We start from the raw sequence: 21,590 nt of genomic DNA on the forward strand, positions 1-21,590 counted from the left end.
GTGCCTTGGATGGAGGAGATACTAACAGGAAGTAGCCCAGAGCCACAGAAGAGGAAACTGCAGAACTGTGGGAGTTGTAGGCAGCCCTGACGATGGCAGAAGTAAAGCCACAGGAAAAGCTCTCGTGGACCTAACAATGGAAGGGTGGCAGCTTCCATATGAGCAACAACCAGCAATTTTTAAATTAAGCCCAAAACCAGTAGGCGGGGAAGAGGCAGACAAAGGATATGCCCCAGTTAGCTCACTGCCTACTGGCAGCCAGAAAAGGGGGTGTCCACACCAGCCACAGTAGGCTTTTATGCAAAAAAATGGGGGGCTGTGTGAATGTACATCATAGTTATTTGTCCCTTTGGCACCAGTCACAACAGTCCAGGGGAGATGAGTATCTTTTAGTCTGGGTGGAAAAGGCTTGGAGGATGTCTCTAGAGTTCGCTGGGACTTGAGATGGCAAAAGGTACTGTAAGGATGGCAGCAGTGGAGGCCGGGGCTTTACCTTCAGGGGTAGAGTTGTGCTCTAGCAGTAAGCAGTTGCAACCACTTTATAGTTTCATCAGATCTTTTGTGTTGGTATACAGGGACAACATCTGGTCGGCTGATTGGACCATTGCACAAAGCAGCCAGGACACCGGGGAAATACAGCTGTCAAATGGGGAATCCAACTGCCCCCCCCTTCAATATCTTTGCTCATTTAAAGGACAAATCAATTCCAGGAGGCACGCTTAAAGGACCCCTCCCTAATTGATTTGAACGGTGCACAGCAGCGCTTTGTAAAAACAGGACTAGCGTCTTTTGGTTTCTGGAGTGTGAGATGCTGCTGCGGGGTAGCTCAGGGCAGGGCCCTTGTCTCTCATCTATGAGGCTGCTTTCACTTTTGCCAGTGGCTTCTTCTGTTTTGTGTCTTACGATGTGTTTTAGGTGAAGATGTAGCTTACCCGGAATGTAGAAAGCCCCTAGTTCACAAAGACTTCTTGTGGCATACCGTCTACTTTGGGGGGTGCCGTTTCGTTGTTTGTACGGTATAATCTGTACAAATAATTTGCCGACCTAACTCCACCACAGATGCCCACAATTAAATGCCAGAGTGTTAGCCTCAGTGGCACAGCGTGTTTAACAGAAATGGGACCATGGGTCTGGTTCCCCAGCATTGAAACAAAGGAATCTGTAGTCTGAGAGAAAAGCTGCTTGCCAGACAAAGCCTCAGCACCCGTGATGTGAGGTGGGAAACAGGGCCAAAAGACTTCATCCAAGATGGTGCAGGCACCTGCAGGGCTATAGGTGGCAGACACTGGACCAATGCAGTTCTTGCCTGAGTCTCTGTCTGATGACATTAGCAATGGTGACATAAAATCTCCGTCCCTCGGGACTGGAGAGATGGCTCAGAGGTTAAGAGCACTGACTGCTTTTCCAAGGTTCCGAGTTCAATTCCCAGCAACTACATGGTGGCTCACAACCATCTATAATGAGATCTGATGCCAACACTATATACATAATAAATAAATAAATAAGTAAAATTAAAAAAACTCCATTCCCAGGCTCAGTCAACAAACGTTTACTGAGCATCTCCATGTTTGAAGCATGAGCCCAGCCCTGAAGCCCCCACCTCTGCAGGGTCAGCGTCCCTGAAAACAAGGCTGACTGTTCTTTCCCAGACAATGACAGGAATGGATAATCAATTAGCACTTTGTGTCTCAACTCAGCATTTCTGTATGGGGATGCTTAGATACCTCTTCCAAAAACCACATGCATGCTGGGTGCTGAAGGGCCATACCAGAACGTTCACCACATCTACAGGGATAATTGAACACACACTGAGGTCCAAGGGCGGCTGTCCTTGCAGCACAGAAGGGTTAAGGACACTGCAAACATGGTCAGGAAGTTCCACTGGACATTGTCATCTGAGGTGCTGCCTAGGGACGCCAATCCCCAGCATGGGGTTGTTCACGTAAGTTAGCTACTGGGCAATGAGACTGCCTTCTCTGATAAGGAACAGGAACGGTGGAACTACAAAACGCTGCCTCCCACCCCTGACTCTCTGGTCAACTATGGTCTGAGACTCAGCCCTCGACCCCTGAGCTGTGCCTTCTGCACCTGAGGTTGGTATAAGGGGCGCAGCCCACACAGGCACTGCCCTGGCGGTGGCCAGGGGCCTTCATGGACCATCTAGTCTCTCTCACCACCATGTAAGACACAAAGCAGGACGGTCACATGGCTCCATTATACACATAGCTAGGCAGAGAACTGAGAGACCTAATCGTAAGTCAGGGTCAAAACTGAAGTGGGACCCACGAGAAAATGGACAGAAATAAAAGACAGCAAGAGACTTAGTAGAAGGAATTTTCTGTCATGATGCTGGGGCTGGTTAGGCAAACTGAGACCCACAGGGAAAGCCATCAGGAAGGGCAAGCTGGGACTCTCGGGCACCGGCTGGTGACCTGCCCCCCATATACCTGTTTGTGGTAACTTCCATCATGCTATGGGTAATGTCTTCTGTTTTTGCCATAGGAAAGAGAGTCATTAATGTCCTTAAACCAAATCAAATGAATAGAATTCCAGAAACCTAAACATAAGGCAAAGAAAACCAGCCTACAAATCCCAATCCCAGAGAACCTAGACAACAATGAGGACCCTAAGGGAGACATACATAGATCTAATCTACATGGGAAGTAGAAAAAGACAAGGTCTCCTGAGTAAATTGGGAGCATGGGGACCATGGGAGAGGGCTGAAAGGAAGGGGAGAGGCAGGGAGGGGAGCTGAGAAAAATGTAGAGCTCCATAAAAATCAATAAAATTAAAAAAAAAAAGAATTCCAGAAGCCCAGAACCAGAGCTCATCCTTAAGATTCTGTTCTTTGGGATTGCTTTCGGCATCAAAGTCTGTAGCAGTTAGACCCAGCCAGAGGCAGAACTCGTAGGGTAGATATTAGGAGACATTATGAGGACGTGAAGGGAGCGATAGTGGGGCTGGCCAGGTAAGTCTAATAGCTCCACAGAGGGCTGTCAGGGAGGCAGCTTGAACCCCTCTCCGAGGGCTGGAGCTGCCGTCTACAGACAGTTCCTTCCTCTCCACAGAAGGCTCAAGGATGCTCTCTCTTTACCACTGTAAACAGACCGAGTGAGGTCCACCTTGGTTTTATGGCGTGATCTCACTCAGTCAACAAATTATAAACTTTAATCGCATTTGGAAGATACCTTGACACACTGCCGGACATGGTGGCATATTCCCCGTAGTCCTAGCTACTCAGAAGGCTATGACAGGATGACGGTTTGAACCTTAGAGTTCAAGACCAGCCAGGGAAACACAACGGGACCACGCTTCAGGCAGGTTGTTGTAGCTAATTAACTCCGCTCTTCCCGAGGGCGGCGCCCGCGGAGCCACCTGTTCAGTCATGCTGTGCGCTCTCTGGCTCTCACCTGCCTTTACCCTCTTCCCACTAGCGCACACTTTCCCAAACCGACTCTCAAGGAGCCGAGGGAACCTTGAGACTGTACCAGGATGGAGGAGAGGAGAACGCTTAGGAGCAGTGACACTCGGAACCAGAACTCAACCTGAGGTCTGCCTGGTCCGTGTGGCATCTCATTATAGACACAGATGGAGAGTGAGGTGGGAAGCTGGGGAGACTATCAAAGCCGCTCACTCCCAAGCATACCCCCCCTCCCATCCTCCTCTGATGCAGCTCCTTTCAAAGGGCTGGATATACGCCCCCAGCACCTGAGAATTTCTTAGCTTGAGGTAGAATTCGCACACGCAAAACGAAACTCTTTCGGAGTGTGCAATCCAGTTGCATTTAATAGATGCTCATTGTTGTTAAATCATCCTTTGAATCCCAAAACATTTCCAAGTCCCCAGAAGAAAATCATGTGTTCATTATTAGCAGTTGTTCCCATTCTATCCTCCTCCTGCCTGGATATTGAGCCCCACCCCACCCCCCCAATTCCCGCACACATTTTAAAATTTAGCCATTAACCCGAGCTAGGGGGTATAACCAGGTCTTCCTTCACAATGTTGGGTCTGTAGTTGGGTTTAACCGCTTCAGCAAGTTCCTGGGCATACATCTCAAGTCTGCCTGTCATCTGAAAACAAAAGACACAGGCTGGGGAGGATTTAAAAATCTGTTCCTTTTTTGCGACTACTTCTGGCCACTAGGGGGCAGCCACGGGGCAGGAACTATATCCATCCTGCGGATCGACAAGGTTATTTCAGACAGTAATAAAGACAATAATTGCCTTATGACCTCAGCATGGATGCCAGTGAAATTCAAGGATGCGAGATGACTCACACAGCCCAGCCCAGTTGACTGGAGGTGTGGTCAGGCCTGAGGCAGGATGGAGGAGAGGGGCATGAGCTCACACTGGCACCCCTGGGAAGGCTTGTGTCTCCAGAAAGGGTCTAAAGAGAAACCACTCTGCTTGCTGCTCCCAGAGATACTTGGTAAAAGAACTGGCCACGTTCGTGGCTCCAACTTCTGATTGAAATGGAATCCTGCGTTCAGCCCAGCTGCCCAAGAAGAGGACAGGGAAGTCAGAACTTCTCATGGGCAGTACCTTGTCTGTCCAATGAGAATCTGAGTCTCTGGAATACGACCAAGGACTCGCTCTCAGGTCAAGTTGGGGAACAGAGTCCAGAGTCCGCATCTGGGCTCCTCCAGTCACACTTGGCAACGCCATTCAGTCACACAGAGGGGGACATGAATTTTCTCTGTGAACTGCTGGAGGCCAGGGGTCCTGGCATTGGCCACCACTGTCTCATCCCAGCGGGGCAGGCACTGCACTCCCAGACTACTGACCATAGGCAGCATTGGAGACTGTCCCTAGGCCAAGGGAACCGAGTAAGGAGGAGTCAGAGCCAGGCAGAGACCCTGTGACCCGGTTCCCACTATTGTCTCAATGCCTAGACTGGAGCCTGGTCGCAGGCAGAACGAGACAGGCGCATTTATCTCGTGACAAGTGCAAATGCCTGGAAAGGAAAAAGGATTACAGAAGCCAACCCACTGTTTTCTCTAGACATGAAATTGAGATTAATCTGTGTGAGGGCGCCTAGAGTCTAAATCAAATGAAAGGGGAATTTATTGATAGCCCCTGCTCGGGCATCATCCCACCCAGGGATCCTGGCCCTCTGCTCACTGGAGAGCTGGAGCTTCCTTCCAGCTGCCTGCAGCGGGCAGAAGGGGACTTGAGGACCCACCTTGAAAGTCCAGAAGTCATTAATCTGCTGGCAAAGGTTGAGGTTGAGCTCAGTGACCAGCAGCCCATCTTGATTACGTGAGAGGCCAGGGGTCCGGCTGCCGTCAGGAGCTGCCACATAGCTTGAGCCGTAAAAGTAGCCGAGGTCGTGGTGAGCTTTAGGGGACAAGGGAAGCAGCCACGAGTTTGTACATGGTGTGGGTTAAGAAGGAGGGCAGGCACGGGGCAGGATAGCAGAGAGAAAGCAACCTGGCGTACCGCCCCCGCGTCTGCCGCGTACCAGCCTCCCTCCTCAGGCCTTCAGGTCTGAGAGAAGGTGGCGTAGCGTTCCGTTCACATCACTCTCCCCTGCCCCGAGAACGGTTCAAGGCCATCATAGCGGAGTGAGGTAGCCCCTCTAAGACAGATTCCAGGACATCTCTGCCTGTCAATCATTTGGACGAATCTAGGATCGGAACCTCTGTAAGTTTGGAGTGCGCCTGGGCCCTCAGATGGAGGGATCGTGAAACAGTTCTGTTCATCCTCTTGTGTCTTTCTGAGAAGGGCCCACCGAGTCTTTTACACCCTTTTGGTAAGTGAAGCGGCACTTCTGGCTAACATTCTTGGGCAGAGAGGCCAGACCTCAGGGTGGAGGAATTCTAGCAGTGGTGCATTGGTAGTTGCCTTCAGTTCATAACCACCTGAGGACCCCAAATCCTATGACAACCTATGCTGACTCAAGGGACATCATCAGTACAGTTAGGGAGCAGAGGAGAGTCAGTGCCCCCTTCCTAGGCACCCAGTGAGCAGATACAGGCTGTGGAGCAGACCCCGCTCAGAGGAAGTAGGTGGAGCAGGGGAGATGAGGCCCAGCCACTGGAAGATTCATGAACATACCTTTCTTTCCATCTCCAGAAGTGAACTCATTGGGGTAGCGTTCCTGTGAATTAAGTGTAATGCTAAAATGAACCTCTAGGTGGCAGCACCACGACAGTCTTTCCTGATCACCCAGCCAGACCAAGAGCCGCAAGGGAGCCCAAGCAGGGACCAGCTAAAGGAAGGCATTGGTCTGCACTCACTGGGCAATCGGCAAGCTTTGGTAAATGTTCAGCAGGCCAGTGCTGCACCTTAGGAAGCCAGCAAGGAATGCGACAGGCAAAGCAAGACTTGATTTTGTATTTGGGTTCATAATCCTGGAGCTGGGAGATGCTAGGTACCCACAAGTCTCAGAGCTGGGCAATGGAATGTGAGGTCAGCCTGCCTGCCAGAGGAGCAACACCCCACCTTGTATAACAGAGAGAAGAGAGGAGAGGAGAGGAAGGGAGGACAGAGGAGAAGAGAGGAGAGGAGAGGAAGGGGGGCAGAGGAGAAGAGAGGAGAGGAGAGGAAGGGAGGGCAGAGGAGAAGAGAGGAGAGGAGAGGAAGGGAGGACAGAGGAGAGGAGAGGAGAGGAGAGGAGAGGAGAGGAGAGGAGAGGAGAGGAAGGGAGGGCAGAGGAGAAGAGAGGAGAGGAGAGGAAGGGAGGGCAAAGGAGAAGAGGGGAGAGGAGAGGAAGGGGGCAGAGGAGAAGAGAGGAGAGGAGAGGAGAGGAGAGGAGAGGAAGGGAGGGCAGAGGAGAAGAGAGGAGAGGAGAGGAAGGGAGGGCAGAGGAGAAGAGAGGAGAGGAGAGGAAGGGAGGACAGAGGAGAAGAGAGGAGAGGAGAGGAGAGGAGAGGAGAGGAAGGGAGGGCAGAGGAGAAGAGAGGAGAGGAGAGGAAGGGAGGGCAAAGGAGAAGAGGGGAGAGGAGAGGAAGGGGGCAGAGGAGAAGAGGGGAGAGGAGAGAAAGGGAGGGCAGAGGAGAAGAGAGAAGAGGGGAGAGGAGAGGAAGGGAGGGCAGAAGAGAAGAGAGGAGAGGAGAGGAAGGGAGGGCAGAGGAGAAGAGGGGAGAGGAGAGGAAGGGAGGGCAGAGGAGAAGAGAGGAGAGGAGAGGCAAGATGAGAGGAGGGAAGGGGAAAGAACGACGAGAAAGGGGAGGGGAGGGGAAAGGACAGGCAGGATGAGAAGTGACCAAAACCCAGAAGAAAACTACCAGATGAAGCCTTTTTCTCCTGGGACCCTACAGTCTGTGGCATGCGTGCAGAGAGAGCAAGAAGACAGGTGAAGTTCCCCAAGGCGATCAGTCAGTGCCCCCCCTCCTTAGCTGGACCTCAGACGCGTACCTGACCCACACGGTTGATGGCACAAGTGAAGCAGTGATTGGCAATGGCTGCGTTCCTGGCTTCGATTGGCCACAAGGACTCACTGTGAGACGGGAGGGAGAGGCAGATTGGAGACTCCTCAGCCACTCCGTGCATGCTCAGCTCTGCGACGCAGCCTGGCTGGGAGCAGAGCTGAGCATGGCACCAAGTCAGCACTCAAAGCCAAGGCGACACTAGTCCAGGTGACACAGGGAGGACCCCGCCCACCTGAGCTAGCTGGGACAAGCCTGAAGACAACCGATCTGCAAGCTGACCAGCTTGTCAACACCTTGCTTAACCGATACCAGCTTCCTAAGGAAAGCCAGTGAAAGGCAGAGCCCACACTGCCGTAGTCTACTGGGGGTCAGACGACCTTTACCCTAAGTCTCGGTCTCCCCCCAAAACATCTGAGTGAGATGATGTAGCTTGAATGGTCATGAAGATGAAGTTCCACATCATGGTTATTCTGCAACTGTCATGTCTACCCTTGTTATTCTTCCCAGGGAGGCCATCTTCTAAGTTGAACTGAAGGCTGGTAGGTATCAGAGAGGAGCTACAGGTTTAGGGAGCTAATGCATGGCCCATAGGGGATGGGCTTGGAAATCATGGAACAACATAGGGGTTTGCCTAACACTGTACTTAGGGAAAAAAAAAAGGAAAAGAAAAGGAAAACTAGCCACTCACACAAATAATCATGTAACTTTAAGAAAATTTCCCAGGGGCTGGAGCATGGCTCAGCGGTTAAGAGCACTGACTGCTCTTCCAAAGGTCCTGAATTCAATTCCCAGCAACCACATGGTGGCTCACAACCATCTGTAATGAGGTCTGGTGCCCTCTTCTGGCCTGCAGGCATACAAGCAAAACAGAATATCGTATACATAATAAATAAGTAAATAAATAAATATTTAAAAAAGAACACTTATTGCTTTAAATAAAAAAAAGAAAATTTCCCAGAATCCCACCAGCCTAATAAACTAGTTGCTATCATTTTTTCCATCCTTCATGACTACCCTTGAATAGACACACACACACACACACACACACACACACACACACACACACATACACACACACACACACACACACACAGCATCCTGAGCACACATAGTGAGACATCTCCTATCTTCTTAGGGCTCCGTGTTTTTTTAAATATTTATTTATTTACTTATTATGTATACAATATTCTGTCTGTATGTATGTCTGCAGGGCAGAAGAGTGCACCAGACCTCATTACAGATGGTTGTGAGCCACCATGTGGTTGCTGGGAATTGAACTCAGGACCTCTGGAAGAGCAGGCAATGCTCTTAACCTCTGAGCCATCTCTCCAGCCCAGGACTCCGTGTTTTAAAATCGCCACGTTGCATTATCTTCATCATGGCCCATTTTAATGACACTGACCCAGAGAAGAAACAGCTTGAAATTTCCTTAACCCTGGCCTTCCTGTGGCCGCCAGCTGCTCTGTTATGAACACCGTCACCACCACTGTCACTCACGTCTCACGCGTCCCTTTTCTCCCTTTGACATCACTTCCTCGGGCCACAATTCTACAAGAACAACTGGGAAAGGGCATGAACTCACGCCGTGAAGTTTACCCCATGAAGCACCCTGCTCTTCCAGAGACCAGGACCAGAGACAGGCTTTTCTAGCTCCTCACACCCTCGAAAGCTGAAGGCTGGGCAAATCTCAGCCAAGGAAGGAGAAACCAATCATTTTTCAACTAGGCTGCTATGGACCTAAGGAATTATGTGCCCATGACATTGGTTTACTTCTGGAGCTAAGAAAGGTTCAAGATAACAGATTGGGGAGGGCCTTTGCATACATAACATGAGGTAACTCTCTGGGTTCACTCAGAAGTCTGTGCACACCCATGTGCCCAGGAAGTAGACTTCAGGTTCCACTAGGGAAACCTGAGAGGGAGATGGAGTTCCCCAGATGTATTTAAAATTTTTTGTTACATTTTATTTCCTTATTTTGTATGTGCACATTTGGAGCTGAGGGAACAACTTGTTCTCACCATGTGGGGGCCTGGGGACTGAACTCAGGTCCTCGATCTTGGTGGCAGACACCTTTACCCTCTCAGCCATTTTTCTAGTCATTTTCCGAAAGTCTTATACACAGCTGGTGAAGGGGAGATACTCCACGAGGTGGCCTCAAGGTTCCACTAAGACCTAGTGGACGGACGACTAATGACCATCTTGCCTTTCAACTGACAATGGACAGTTAGCTGCATTCAAAGCGCCAGGAGACATATTTTCCAAGTGGAAAACCCGAGGGGAGGCCCAAAGTATGGCCTTCGCCCTTTGGCTCCAAAGCACCCTTCCTAGACCCAGCCCACACCTCCATCTGCACCTAACGTAAGCAATTGGATAGCTGAGTTCTAGGTTTTTAGGGTCCTGCTGGGAAAATTCTGAACGTGGAGGGATGTTCTTCAAAACATGAGCACCATGCTTCCAAGCGAAAGTAAATTCAATGTTGCCTCTGACATTTAGAAGACATTGAATACAAATCCATTGAGAATGTAGAGCTTTTCCCATGACCCCAACCCTAGTGGGACAGAACACAGACATCGTAGCCAGAGAATTAAAGCCAGCACTTCCTGCTGTACCCATCCATCATGCTCTGGAGGAAGGCAGTTCCAGGTTGGAATGTTTGTACATAAATTCCTAGAGTTCTTTTAACTTGCGATGATACTTCAGAATCGCCTGGGAGATACACTTCTGGGGATATATATGAGGATATTTCCAGAGAGACTTAACTGAGGAGCGTGGCACCCTTAACCAAACTTGGGCAGTACCATGCCTTGGGCAGTACCATGCTATGGGCTAAAGTCCTAGAATGAATTAAAAGGAGGGAGGAAGAAGGTTGCTGAGCAGAAGCTTCTCTACCTCCTCCCTGTAGATGCACAGCTCACCCTCCTACTGTGCCTTCCCTGCCACGGGCTAAACCACGGAACCATATGCTTTCCGAATAAACCCTTTCTTTATTTACTTCTTGTCTGACTTTAGGTCCCAGTAACAAGAAAAGTAACTATTCAGGCCAGTGATACTGAAAGTAGGGCTTATACTTTGAGAAACCTGTTTATGTGGTTCATGGGCCTATTGAGGGAATGCTGAAGTTTGGACCAGAGATGCTGGAGAATGGACTAAAGAGAGTTAATGGGCCGTTTCGGTCAGAATTGAAAAGGCCTGAATGCTAATATAAATTCAGATGGCTAAGACTCTGTTCATAAAGTTCCTCTTAGGGGAGCATAGAGGTCTATCAGGAAGTAGGGAAGACACCATTCGTTTTGGATTCTGGCAAAGAATGAGGCTCTATTTATGCCAATATATTTTCACTGGAATCTTGGACATAGCCAAATTCAAAACACATTTGTCTGGCCAAGGTAATTTCAAGATAGCATAGCATTCAGGCTTTGGCATGGTTACTCCTTTCTGCTCTTATCTGCATTTACAGTGAGAGAAAAAGAGACTGCTTGAGGAAAAGCGGAAGACACAGGTGTCTTGAGGGCAGAATCCAGCTTGGAAAAAAATCAAATTTATTTGAAAAGAAAGAGACTGAATTGAGAATACCCTCAAAAAGGGTTCTATGCTGGAAAACCATGGCTTTAGGAAGTGTTTCTCCAGATTCAGACACCAGGCACATAGAGGCCACCGTGGCTGTAGTATAAAGGGGGTGAGGGGAGGACAGGCTACATCTCAAGCTAGCAACAGATTCTGGCAGCCTTGCTTACATGGTATTGGTTTCTCAGGCATGCACATGCAAAAGTTACAGGGTCCTGATAGCTTACATCAAGATTCCAGAAAGCCACGAAAGCCAGGCAGTGTGTAGCAGGGTCAGATTCCTTGTAATGGGGCTTTTAAGGGCCAATGAATGAAGCTATGAAACCTAAGCTGCTATGGAGACCCCAGGACACTGGAGATGTGGGGGCTGTGGGCCATCAATGGAAGAGATCTGCAGGCATGGGAAGGAGCTCGCCCAAGAGAGAGCTACATGGTCTGCCTGAGGCAGAACTAAAAGGGCGGGCTTACTCAGGATTGTAGGAGCCCAAGCGATGCCATCAAGAGCCTCAGAAGCCAGACATGGTGTTTTAAGACTTGGTAGTTATTTCTGCTGGGCATCAGTCTTGCCTGGTCTGGCTTTTCCTTGTTAGGCTCCCTTTTAAAATCGGAATGTTTGATCTGTGACATTGTATATTGGGATTGGGATCCTCTCCCCTACCCCACAGAGATTCACAGATATCTTTGAGTCTCAAAAGAGACTCTGGATTTTTGAACAATGTTGAAACCATTGAGACAACAAGAAGCTGCAGTATGAGAGAGGCCTGAGGCCCGCGGACCAGCAGTGCAAAGTTGTGAGTTAAAAGTCATGTATTTGAGTGTGAAGTACAGCAAACGGACTTATGATGGCTAATCTGCATTGTCAGCTTGGCAGACACAGTCTCTGGTGAGCCTATGAGAGCATCTCCACAGATATTTGAGAGGAAAAAACGACCCACCCTAAACCCTTAGCCTTGCAAGCATCCAACCATGAGCTGGGCTCCTAGACTAAGTAAAAAGTAGCAAATGAGAAAACGAGATGAGTGCCAACACTGATGTCCCTTTGCTTTCTGACTGAGACGACCAACTGGCCACCTCAAGCTCCTCCTCCCTTCCCCGTCATAATGTCCTAAACCTTCAAGCCGAGAGCCAAAATAAACCCTCCTCTCTTTGAGTCTTGTGAGCCGTTCATTCATGGCCATGACAAATAGACATGTAAACCTCCCAACGCTTAACTTAAGTGGAAGGGAGACACGGCACAATCTCAGCCGTGTGGACGATCTCAGCCAACACCCTGCTTTGCACTCCCGCTCATGCGCATGCGCTCACTTGCTCTAGCCCTCAGCAGCACAATCTCAGCCACGTGGGCAATCTCAGCCAATTCCCTGCCTTGCAGTTCCGCTCATGCGCATGCGCTCACCTGCTCCAGCCCTCAGCGACACCACGACAAAGCAGTCTGACCTCTATTAGAGATGAAGCTGGGGCTCGAATACTTGCTGTTACATATTACTAAAGGGAACCTTTCCACTTGTTAAATCAAGTATCCTGGATTATCCTGTGCCTCTGGGTAGTGTTACTCCCTCTGGGCCACTACTCTGGAGGACTGCCCTTCCTTCCAGGCCTGTCAGAGTCAGGGCTCTGGATTCTGAAGACCCTTGTCCGGAGGTCATGCTGGCCAGGCACCCATTGGACTCCACTTAGGAGTCAGGCTTTGGGATTCCAGACCGTCATGCAGGAGGGTGGTTGTATTATCTTTGTCCCAATGTTCAGAATCCCAGCAAAACTTGCCGCCTACGGTAGAATGGCTCTTTGGGGAGATCAGATTATGCAATGGTCACGTTGAGCACTTTTTCCCCCTACTGAAAAACTGGTTCAATGTGCAATAGCCAATCAATCACAGGGCGGCGATCTAGACATCCTGATGATTGCACCTGCTTACTATATTTTAGCAAAGCCATGTCTGAACCCCACAGGTTGACCCTGGCCAGGCCTGAAGTGGTGAATGAGGTCCAGAAAGCGCCCCCCCAATCTCTGCCCCCAGTGACCTGAGTTCTCCAATGGTGGCTGAGGGGTTGAAGATGATCTCTGCTCCATTGATGCTGTACATGAGCCAGTTGAGGGGATGGTGCCGTCCGTAGCAAATGTTCACGGCAATCCTGCCAAACTGGGTCTGGAACACGGGGTGGCCCAGGTTTCCCTCCATGTAGTAAGTGGACTGAAAAGGACAAAGAGCTCTACGTTGGTGCCTCAGAGTGGAAACAGCTCTGCTTTCCTCAGCCTCGGCAGAAGTGAGTATCACCAATCTAAAATTAACATTGGGGTGTTGATGTTCCAGAACTGCAGTGTTAACACACACAAAACCCAGACACAATAACAAAGCAACCCCAAGGGGGAGAACACATGGTCTAGTATTTAACCCACGATTTGCTTTGTGGTAGATCACATGACTTCCAGAAGAACCTATGGGAAGTTTTTAATCACCATACAAGAAAAGGTTGTGGTTAGGTCAATGTTAACGTGAATGACCGACCTCAGCTCCTTACACAGAATGCTAGAGGTGAAAAGACCCAGCCGGGGCAACTCTTCCTGTTTGGAAACTGTATGTCACTTGAATTGGTTTGGGACTTTCCCCACTGACTAAGACTAAACCCAAGAGTAAAACACGCCCTCCACACAGCAGCCTGGTATCCTGCCGAGGGTTCCCTGTAGGACAAGCAAATGGGAACCTTATTCTCCCACCTCCTCTTCCCTGCCTGTCCCCCTCCCCCCAGGCTGCCACTTCTAGGACTTGATGGAGATCTAGTTGAAGGGATGCTAGAGGGCACGCTGGGTCCCAAACAGATCTGCTCCTGGAGCTTTAGGCTTTCTCTCATTAATTTCAAAACTGGCCAGGTTAGATAGCAACCAGGATATGGACCCTAAGCAGATCCTGCTCTAGTCAGGCCAGGGGTGTCTGCAGGGAGCTAATGATTAACCACGGGGTAAACAAGCAAGTAGTGTGTCTGTCCCACCCCACCTCCAGCTGCTTCTTAGAAACACCGGCTCTTCTGTCTCACCGTAGCCCTGAAGATGGCTTCTTACCCTGCTGGCCAGCCTAGCCTGAGAGCAGCGTAAATCCTCAATCCAAGGATGCAAGTGTGGGTACTAAGGATGGGGGTGGTACACCCCAAACTATTGATCCTCTTGAAAAGTCATGTTCAAATCCAGATTTAGTATTCTGGCATTATATAGAGTCCATTTTCTTCTGCCAAATGCCCTCGGCCACCATCCCACTACTTGTGAGTTGGTATTTACCAATCAAAAACAGTCCCTCTCTGAGAATTCTTCACACCAGTGAGCCAAAGGCATCCTGTGTAACCACTGCTGTGCACAGACATTCAAAGACACCTGAACATGTGCTAACTGAGATACCATGTAAGTCACAAAGAACAGCATCCACTGAAACTAGGATTATATCACGGTTGCCTAGGAGCTCAGAGCCCCTTTCCTAGGGCTCACAGAAATAATCACATATTTGTGCTCTCTTTACTCATATTTTAGCTTATGAACCAATTCCCTCAAGGGAATATTGCAGAAACTCAGATCAAGTCCCTCCACATACATATGACGTATGTATAAATCCCACGCTACTGAAAGTTTTGGGGGCTCTAAGCACCTCATGTCCATATGATGCATGGCAATGCTATCAGACTCTCTGGACCCTACAACGGCACTGCCCTGCAGCGTCGCGTGCCACAGCGTCTGGCACAGGATTCCTGCCCGAGAAAGGCCTGAGGAGCTCTGATAGGCACTCACCTCATTGAAGTCGCCCACTCTGGGGATGTGGTTCTTCCTGGTCTTTCCCATGACCGCTCCTGAATTGGAGATCACCACAGCTGTGTTCCACAGAACTCCCCCGTGATCGCGATCTCGTTCCAAAATCGGAGACACCACCACCATATTGTGCTTCTTTGCCAGCTGAGGGAATTGAAAACCATGAAGTTCCTCTTTCAGGTGAATTATTACTTCTTTTTTTAAAACTGGAGAGGAATTTAGCGATGTTCCTAAATAGTTAGACTTGGTTTTTGGCTACTACTTAAAGCAGTGCTTTTTAAAAAGTACTAAATGTCAGCGTTGTCTTGATACCTAGAACTGGTTATCAAGAATAATCAATAGCCAGATATGGTGGCACACTTTTAACTCTAGCATTCATGAGGCCAGCCTGCTCTATACAGTGAGTTCTAGGCCAGCCAGGACTACACAGTGAGACCGCGTGTGTGTGTGTGTAAATTTGAACAATCATCCTTGTGCTAAGCTGGGATGAGACTATAAAGTGATTTAGGCACTCTAGGAAATTAGTGAAAGTTCCTTAATGTTAAACAGAGAATTGTGACACAGTACCATTCATGCATATACTGAGAAGGCAGGCACTCAGTGAGACAGGTCTACGAACTGATGAGCCATATTCAGAGACGCACTACTGGTTATCATTAACAGCCAAGAGGTAGAAGCAGTTTTACTCTTTACCATCAGATGGAGGGCTGAGCAAAATGTAGTGTCTGAAGACAATGAGATTTTTATCTACTCATATAATCCAAGGAATTCCTATCAATGTTAAAAGACCAAATGAACCTTGAGAGCACTATGCTAAATGACATCATCCTATGAAAATGCAATATATGATTTTTTTTTTTACTTATAAAGGAACCCTAGAGTAATGAAATTCACAGACATAGAAAGTAAAATGTGCTTCTCAGGGGCTGGAGGGGAGAGACACCAGGAGGCTCTCTAGTGGATACAGTGCTCTAGATTCCTGGCACTGGAGACTGATGGTCTATGGCACAGCACTGGGGACACATAGGCAAAAGCATGGTGGGTAGCAAGTTTTACATTCTTCATACAATGAGTTGGATTCTTGAGTTACCCTAACCAAGGAGAGGGCACAAAGGCTGGAAGAGGCCATGTTGGGGGATGTGGTGGTTTGAATAGGTTGGCCTCTGTAGACTCTTGGGTTTGAATGCTTTGGCTATAGAGAGTGGCACTGTCAGGAGGTGTGGCCTTGATGGAGGAAGTGTGTCACTAGGGGGGTGGACTTTGAAGTCTTATATGCTCAAGCTATGCCCGGTGTGGGACTCAATTCTCCTACTGTTGCCTGTGGGACTGGATCTAGAACTCTCAGCTACTTCTCCAGTACCATGTCTGCCTGCATGCTGCCTTGCTTCTTGCCTTGATAATGGATTAAACTTCTGAAACTGTAAACCAGCCCCAATGACATTCTTTCCTTTATATGTGTTGCCATGGTTATAGTGTCTCTTCACTATAGAAACCCAGACTAAGACAGGGCGTGTACTGTGGAATGGGAGGGGAAGCTTTGGATCAAGATACATTGTATACATGTATTAAACTGTCAAAGAATAAATGGAAGATATTTAAAGATAAATAAAATGGAGTCAGGTATGGTAGCTAACACCTGTAATCCTAGAACTTGGCAGGCTGGGGTGAAGAGAATTATGAGTTTATGACTAGGTTGGGTAACATAGTGAGCTCCAGGCTACTAAACCTAGAGGAAGACCCTGTCTCCCAAAGATTTGTGATGAAATATCATTCTTCTCATCTACACCAAGATATCTTGCCATTGAGTCTGTTTTGTGCTCTGATACCAAGAGTAGAAAACAGGTGGCTCATAGAGAACAGAGATTTGTCCTTGGCGTTCTGGACCCAAGGAAGTCAGTCCAACAGCAGCAGCCCGCAGCTGCTGGGCCTCTGTGTGGAATCATCCGAGGGTTGGGGCAAGAGAGGAGGAAGAGGCTGAACTTGCTTTTGTTAAAAGAAAAACACTCTGGAGCTAAAGAAAAACACTCACAGGAGCTTAATCCTCACGACCTGACCACCATTATCATATGCCTCCTGACAACACTCATCTTACATATTTTTACCCCAGCAACTTTGGAGAACACATTCAAGCCATAGCAGGCACTAAATTCTTTCTGTCTCCAATACGGACATCAGGACCTGTTGACTGAGCAGCTTCAGATGGTCGCTTGTTCTCCACACCACCTAAGCCACCATTACCTGTGACCTCAGTAAAGGACGTTGGTCCTTCTTGAGTCTTCCTGGCAGCAGCTCTAACCACACTCTCCCTCAAGCCCTCATCTAGGCTTACTGATGGAAACAGTCCTCACCTGGGCCCCTTTCTTTTACCACAACAATGAATCAATAGCTCGGTGAGAGGCTTTCCCCCTAGCTTGAGAGAACGGATGTTTAGAATCACCATTTTGTCCTGATAAAAATCAGCGCGGCTACAGCTCTGCCCCAGACTCTTAAGTCTGAATGAAAAGAGAAACAAAGGTGTTGCTCTTAGAGCCAAAACAAGGACTCATCGCCAGTAATCCCTTGACTACATGGGCTTTTCTGATAATGGCTTTACTAACGTATAATTCACACAGCACAGAATCATTCTTTCAAGGTGTATAAATCATTGGTGTTTGGCATATTTCCAGAGTTGTGCAATTGTTTCAACAGGCTGAATTTGGCACATTCTGATCGCCCCTCATAGAATCCCTGCACCCTACAGCGGTCACCCCCCTTCTTTCCTCATCCTTGTACCCTGCTTTTCTCCCTCCTGTCTCCAGAGATTTGGCTATTGCGGGCACTTTGGATAATTGGGATCAGACCACACGCGTCACAAGGCTTTCATCGGGGAAAACGGAAAACCAGTTCCTACACCATGAGACAGACCGTGTATTGACGCTTTTGCTGAGTTACACAAACAGCAAGCGGGGCGGGCAAAGGTCTAGAGGAGATAAATGTCACTTAGCCCTGCGTGCTAGCGCTGCCATTTGCCAGATTTTCCATGAAGTCACTCCAAACCATCCCTCCCTGGGCTGCAGCTCTGCCCACAAATAAAGCCAAGGAGAGCTCTTGTAGCTCTGAAACCAGGAACTTGAGCGAAAGGAGACCCCGCAACAAGGAAAGTGTCCAAGTCCCAGCTAATCTCATCTGGCCAAACAAGCACAGTTGCATTTTCCACAGTGAAAGGGCACATCTGACAGCTGCAGTTGTGCTCACAACCTGCGTGGGTTTGCCCGCCATCACCCCCCCGGGGGGGGGCACAGTTCACGAGTCACCTTCTGACAGAACCTGGTGGTGAGCCCATCCTCTGCCGACTCAGCAAATTCTGTCCAAGGCAGTTTCTCGCGGGTACAGAAAGCGAAGGGCATATCTAGGAGAAAGAGAAAGGTTAGCAGTGAATCCTATGGTCCCCTAGCGAGTGTCCTCAGCCCAGAGCAGGTCACCACCGGGATCTTTCTCTTCCTGGGGACAGGGAGATGATACTACAAGAGTTGGAAAACTACTGGGCAGGAGGCGCATGCCCAAAGATAAAGGCAGCACCTCCACGATCTCTAGCTAGACCCTGCCAGGGCTTTAATTCAGTGGAAATATTTTATCAAACTGTGTTTTGTTTGTTTATTTGGTTGTGGTCTGCTATGTTTTTGGGGGGCGGGTCTTTGGGCAAACTGATCATTCTAGCACTGACTATACCACCACGTATCTGTTTTATCAGTGCTCAGGATTAGACCCAGGGCCATACGTATGTTGGACAAATGCTCCACCACCGAATCACATCCCCAAACCAAAAGTCACTGGTTTGTATTTGCTTTGTTTTCCAATGCTGGATACATACACATACAGCAACAATACAGAACGTGTGTCGTCCCCACCCAGCATGTGGGTCAGAGGGATCACACTAGGAGAAGATCCGGGGCTCTCAGCTGTGTATGATATTGTTATAGTACCCGGGGCACATCTGAGGCACGCAACTATGCAGTTATCTTTATATCTTCCATTGTGGACACAACCTGATATACGGCCATGATTAACTATGTCTTTCTTGTCCGGGAAGCAGCATGGTGGTAGGGCACCTATCCAGCATCTAGGCTTAGCTAGATCCAGACTCTCCACTACAGAAATGCAAATGTTTGCTGGGTGTCCTGCCGCATGTTTCCTGGGAATCCTGGATCCATCCTCTCTTCGCTGTTCACATTCTCTGCCCATTGCCCTGGTTGCTCGCTACCGGTTTGTTGTTATTTGTCTGTTTTTTCTTGATTTGAAATACTGTGTATGTTGACTGGGCCCATTGGGTATGTTTGTTTGTTTGTTATGTTTTATTTTTTGAGACAGAGCTTCCCGGTGTAGTCTCAGCTTTCCTGGAACTCTGAAGACCCTCGAATTTATAGAGCCCCGCCTGCCTCTCCCTCCTGAGTGCTGGAATTAAAGGCATGCACCACCCTTGTCTGTCCCCATTCAGTAGTCTTTAGCTTCCTGTCTTACAGAAACCCATCTTCTTTGTTTTAAATTGACTAACTGAATGGATGTTTCCCTAGATGTTTGCTGTTGCTCTTGTGGCGCCAAACTGACCCATTTTCAAGAAACATACATCACCTCATGACATGACCTGGTTGTGTTTAGCATCGGCATGGAGTTTGTGGCCTATTTAGGGATCACAACAATGGCCAGTGTTGGCCAAACATGGTGTCTACCGTGGGAACGGACAGCTCAACTCGCAAGCCTTGCAAAGCCGGTGTGATCCTTTCCCCTTCATATCAAAGAAAGAGATGCCACAACTTCACATGTCTCCCCATCTCAGTAAGCCTGATCCCAAAGCCACACTGAGCAAGCTTGCTACCAAAAGCACTGTCAACCACCCAGATACACAGCAGGCAAAAGATGTTGTCAACAGAGTCCAGGAAACCTTGGTTCCAGAATCAAGATTCTCTGAAGTCCTTTCAGTCCAGACAAGAGAACTATTTTAAGGAAGCCAGCAAGAAGAACTGCTAATAACAAAAATATTCCCTAATGACCATTAATTCTCAGCTTCCAGAACATAAGAAGTGACTTAAGCGTCCCCAGAGAACAGCATTTCCCATGCTGATTTCATTTCAAGTTGCTACGGGTTCCAGATTTCTGTTTCCCTTTGAATGACTTCTTTTCCTGTATACATAAATATCCTGATACAAATAAAATTGCCAAAGAGAAGATATTGAATGGAAATTAAAGGAAGCAGGGGTTACAAAATCCCAGTCAGGTTTTTGAACTAGAGAGTGAAAGGTTTCACATTCTCAGACCTAACATGACTGAGACATTACTTTGTTCTTAAGAACTGCTGGCCTAGAGCAAAACACATTGATTATACCAGACAGAGTGCTACCTACCCAGAACCCCAGGACTCAGAGGGTAAGGCAGGATTGTCCTGAGTTTGAGGCCAACCTGGGCTACATAGAGAAATCCTGTATCAAAAAAAGCAAAGAGAATGAGATAGTTTATGGTATTGGAAGGTGTACTAGCTACCTTGTTATTGCTGTGATAAAAATATCATAACCAAAAACAACTTATAGGAGAGTTGATTTTGGTTTACAGTTCTAGAGGGAAATCCCATGATGGTGGGGGAGGTACGACAGCAGGTAAGCAAGCAAGCTGGGAGGTCACATTTCTGATCTCACCCACACATAGGAAGGAGAGAGAGGAGAGAGAGAGAGAGAGAGAGAGAGAGGAAGCTTCACCCACTCCTGCTCTTCTCCTGAAGAGGTCTTTGTCTCTGTCTCTCTTTCTCACTTCCTTACCCTTTCCCCTTCTCTCAATAAGCTCCTCACCTAAGCTCTCTCTGCATGGCATGTTTGTCCCTCACCACTGGCTCTCAAACTGGCGAGGTTTGGACCCACCTGCTGCCAAGGCCCCTTCCATGCAGAAATTATAGCAGGTTTAATAATGAGCTGAATGGCCAATGGCTAGGCAGGAGAGGATAGGTGGATCTTCAGAGAGAGAGAGAGAGAGAGAGAGAGAGAGAGAGAGAGAGAGAGAGAGAGAGAGAGAGAGAGAGAGAGAGAGGAGGAATCTTGGTAAGTGAATTTTGAGAGGAAACTGAACCACATGATAGAACATAGGTTAAAAATATGGGTTAATTTTAAGCACTCTTTGGAAAAAAAGCTTAAGCTAAGGCCAAGCTTTCATAATGAGTAATAAGTCTCCATGTCATTGTTTGGGGTTGGTGGTGGAAAAGAAAGTCTGACTGCAGCCCCGAGAGTGGGCTATTGCTATTACGGATGCTGTTTTTATGTGGACGGCTTTTGGGACTGGGGTTGAGAGCAACATGGACTTGGAAGATCCAGCTCAAGGGGCTTTAGAGGAGAAAAATATTAACAACGGGGCCAGGGAGCATACCTGGGATATCTTAGCAAAGAATGTGCTGTTTTCTGCCCTTCTATGAGCTCGCCTGGGGAATAAATTTAAAAGTAATGGATGCCTTTCTTTGGTAGAGGAGATCCCAAGACAGCACATACTGACTCCGTCATGTGGTTCTTAGTAAGCACCCTAGGGCGAGTCTACATCAGAGAAGAGAAGGTGGGGCAAGCAGAAATATAAAACGTCCAGTTTGAAAAGTAAAGGAACAAAGTAGAAGAAAAAGGAGAAAATTCTGGAACTAGGCTAGAGACAGACCCAAATGGAGTTTATCAGGTAGCAAGGATAAGGAGGGGGCAGAGACATGCTAAGTGAAGATTTTAAGGAGACGCTGTTTCAGTCTAGGCCCATCAGCTCAGACTAAAACTCAAAATAGCATCACATACACTAAAGCTCACGGCACCAAATAGCAACTCAGTTGTTTATCTCTTTATTTTGGAAAGAGATGACAGCCAATTTCCCC

At 48.3% G+C, this 21,590-nt stretch overlaps 1 protein-coding gene across 1 annotated transcript in view; it reads right to left on the minus strand.

Annotated features, from left to right (window-relative positions):
* Positions 1-3,758: 3,758 nt before the first annotated feature.
* Upb1 (beta-ureidopropionase 1) overlaps positions 3,759-21,590 on the minus strand; it is a 29,138-nt gene continuing 11,306 nt past the window's right edge. Inside the window, exons 4-10 of the mRNA XM_075979977.1 lie at positions 18,019-18,113; positions 14,708-14,869; positions 12,958-13,127; positions 7,359-7,440; positions 6,057-6,099; positions 5,182-5,336; positions 3,759-4,070 (exon numbers count right to left, since the gene is read on the minus strand). Of these exons, the coding sequence (XP_075836092.1) occupies positions 3,960-4,070; positions 5,182-5,336; positions 6,057-6,099; positions 7,359-7,440; positions 12,958-13,127; positions 14,708-14,869; positions 18,019-18,113 (818 nt within the window). The 3' untranslated portion in view covers positions 3,759-3,959. The remainder of the gene's footprint in view (positions 4,071-5,181; positions 5,337-6,056; positions 6,100-7,358; positions 7,441-12,957; positions 13,128-14,707; positions 14,870-18,018; positions 18,114-21,590) is intronic.

This window comes from Microtus pennsylvanicus, chromosome 7 (assembly GCF_037038515.1).
Source record: "Microtus pennsylvanicus isolate mMicPen1 chromosome 7, mMicPen1.hap1, whole genome shotgun sequence".
Lineage (NCBI taxonomy): Eukaryota > Metazoa > Chordata > Mammalia > Rodentia > Cricetidae > Microtus > Microtus pennsylvanicus.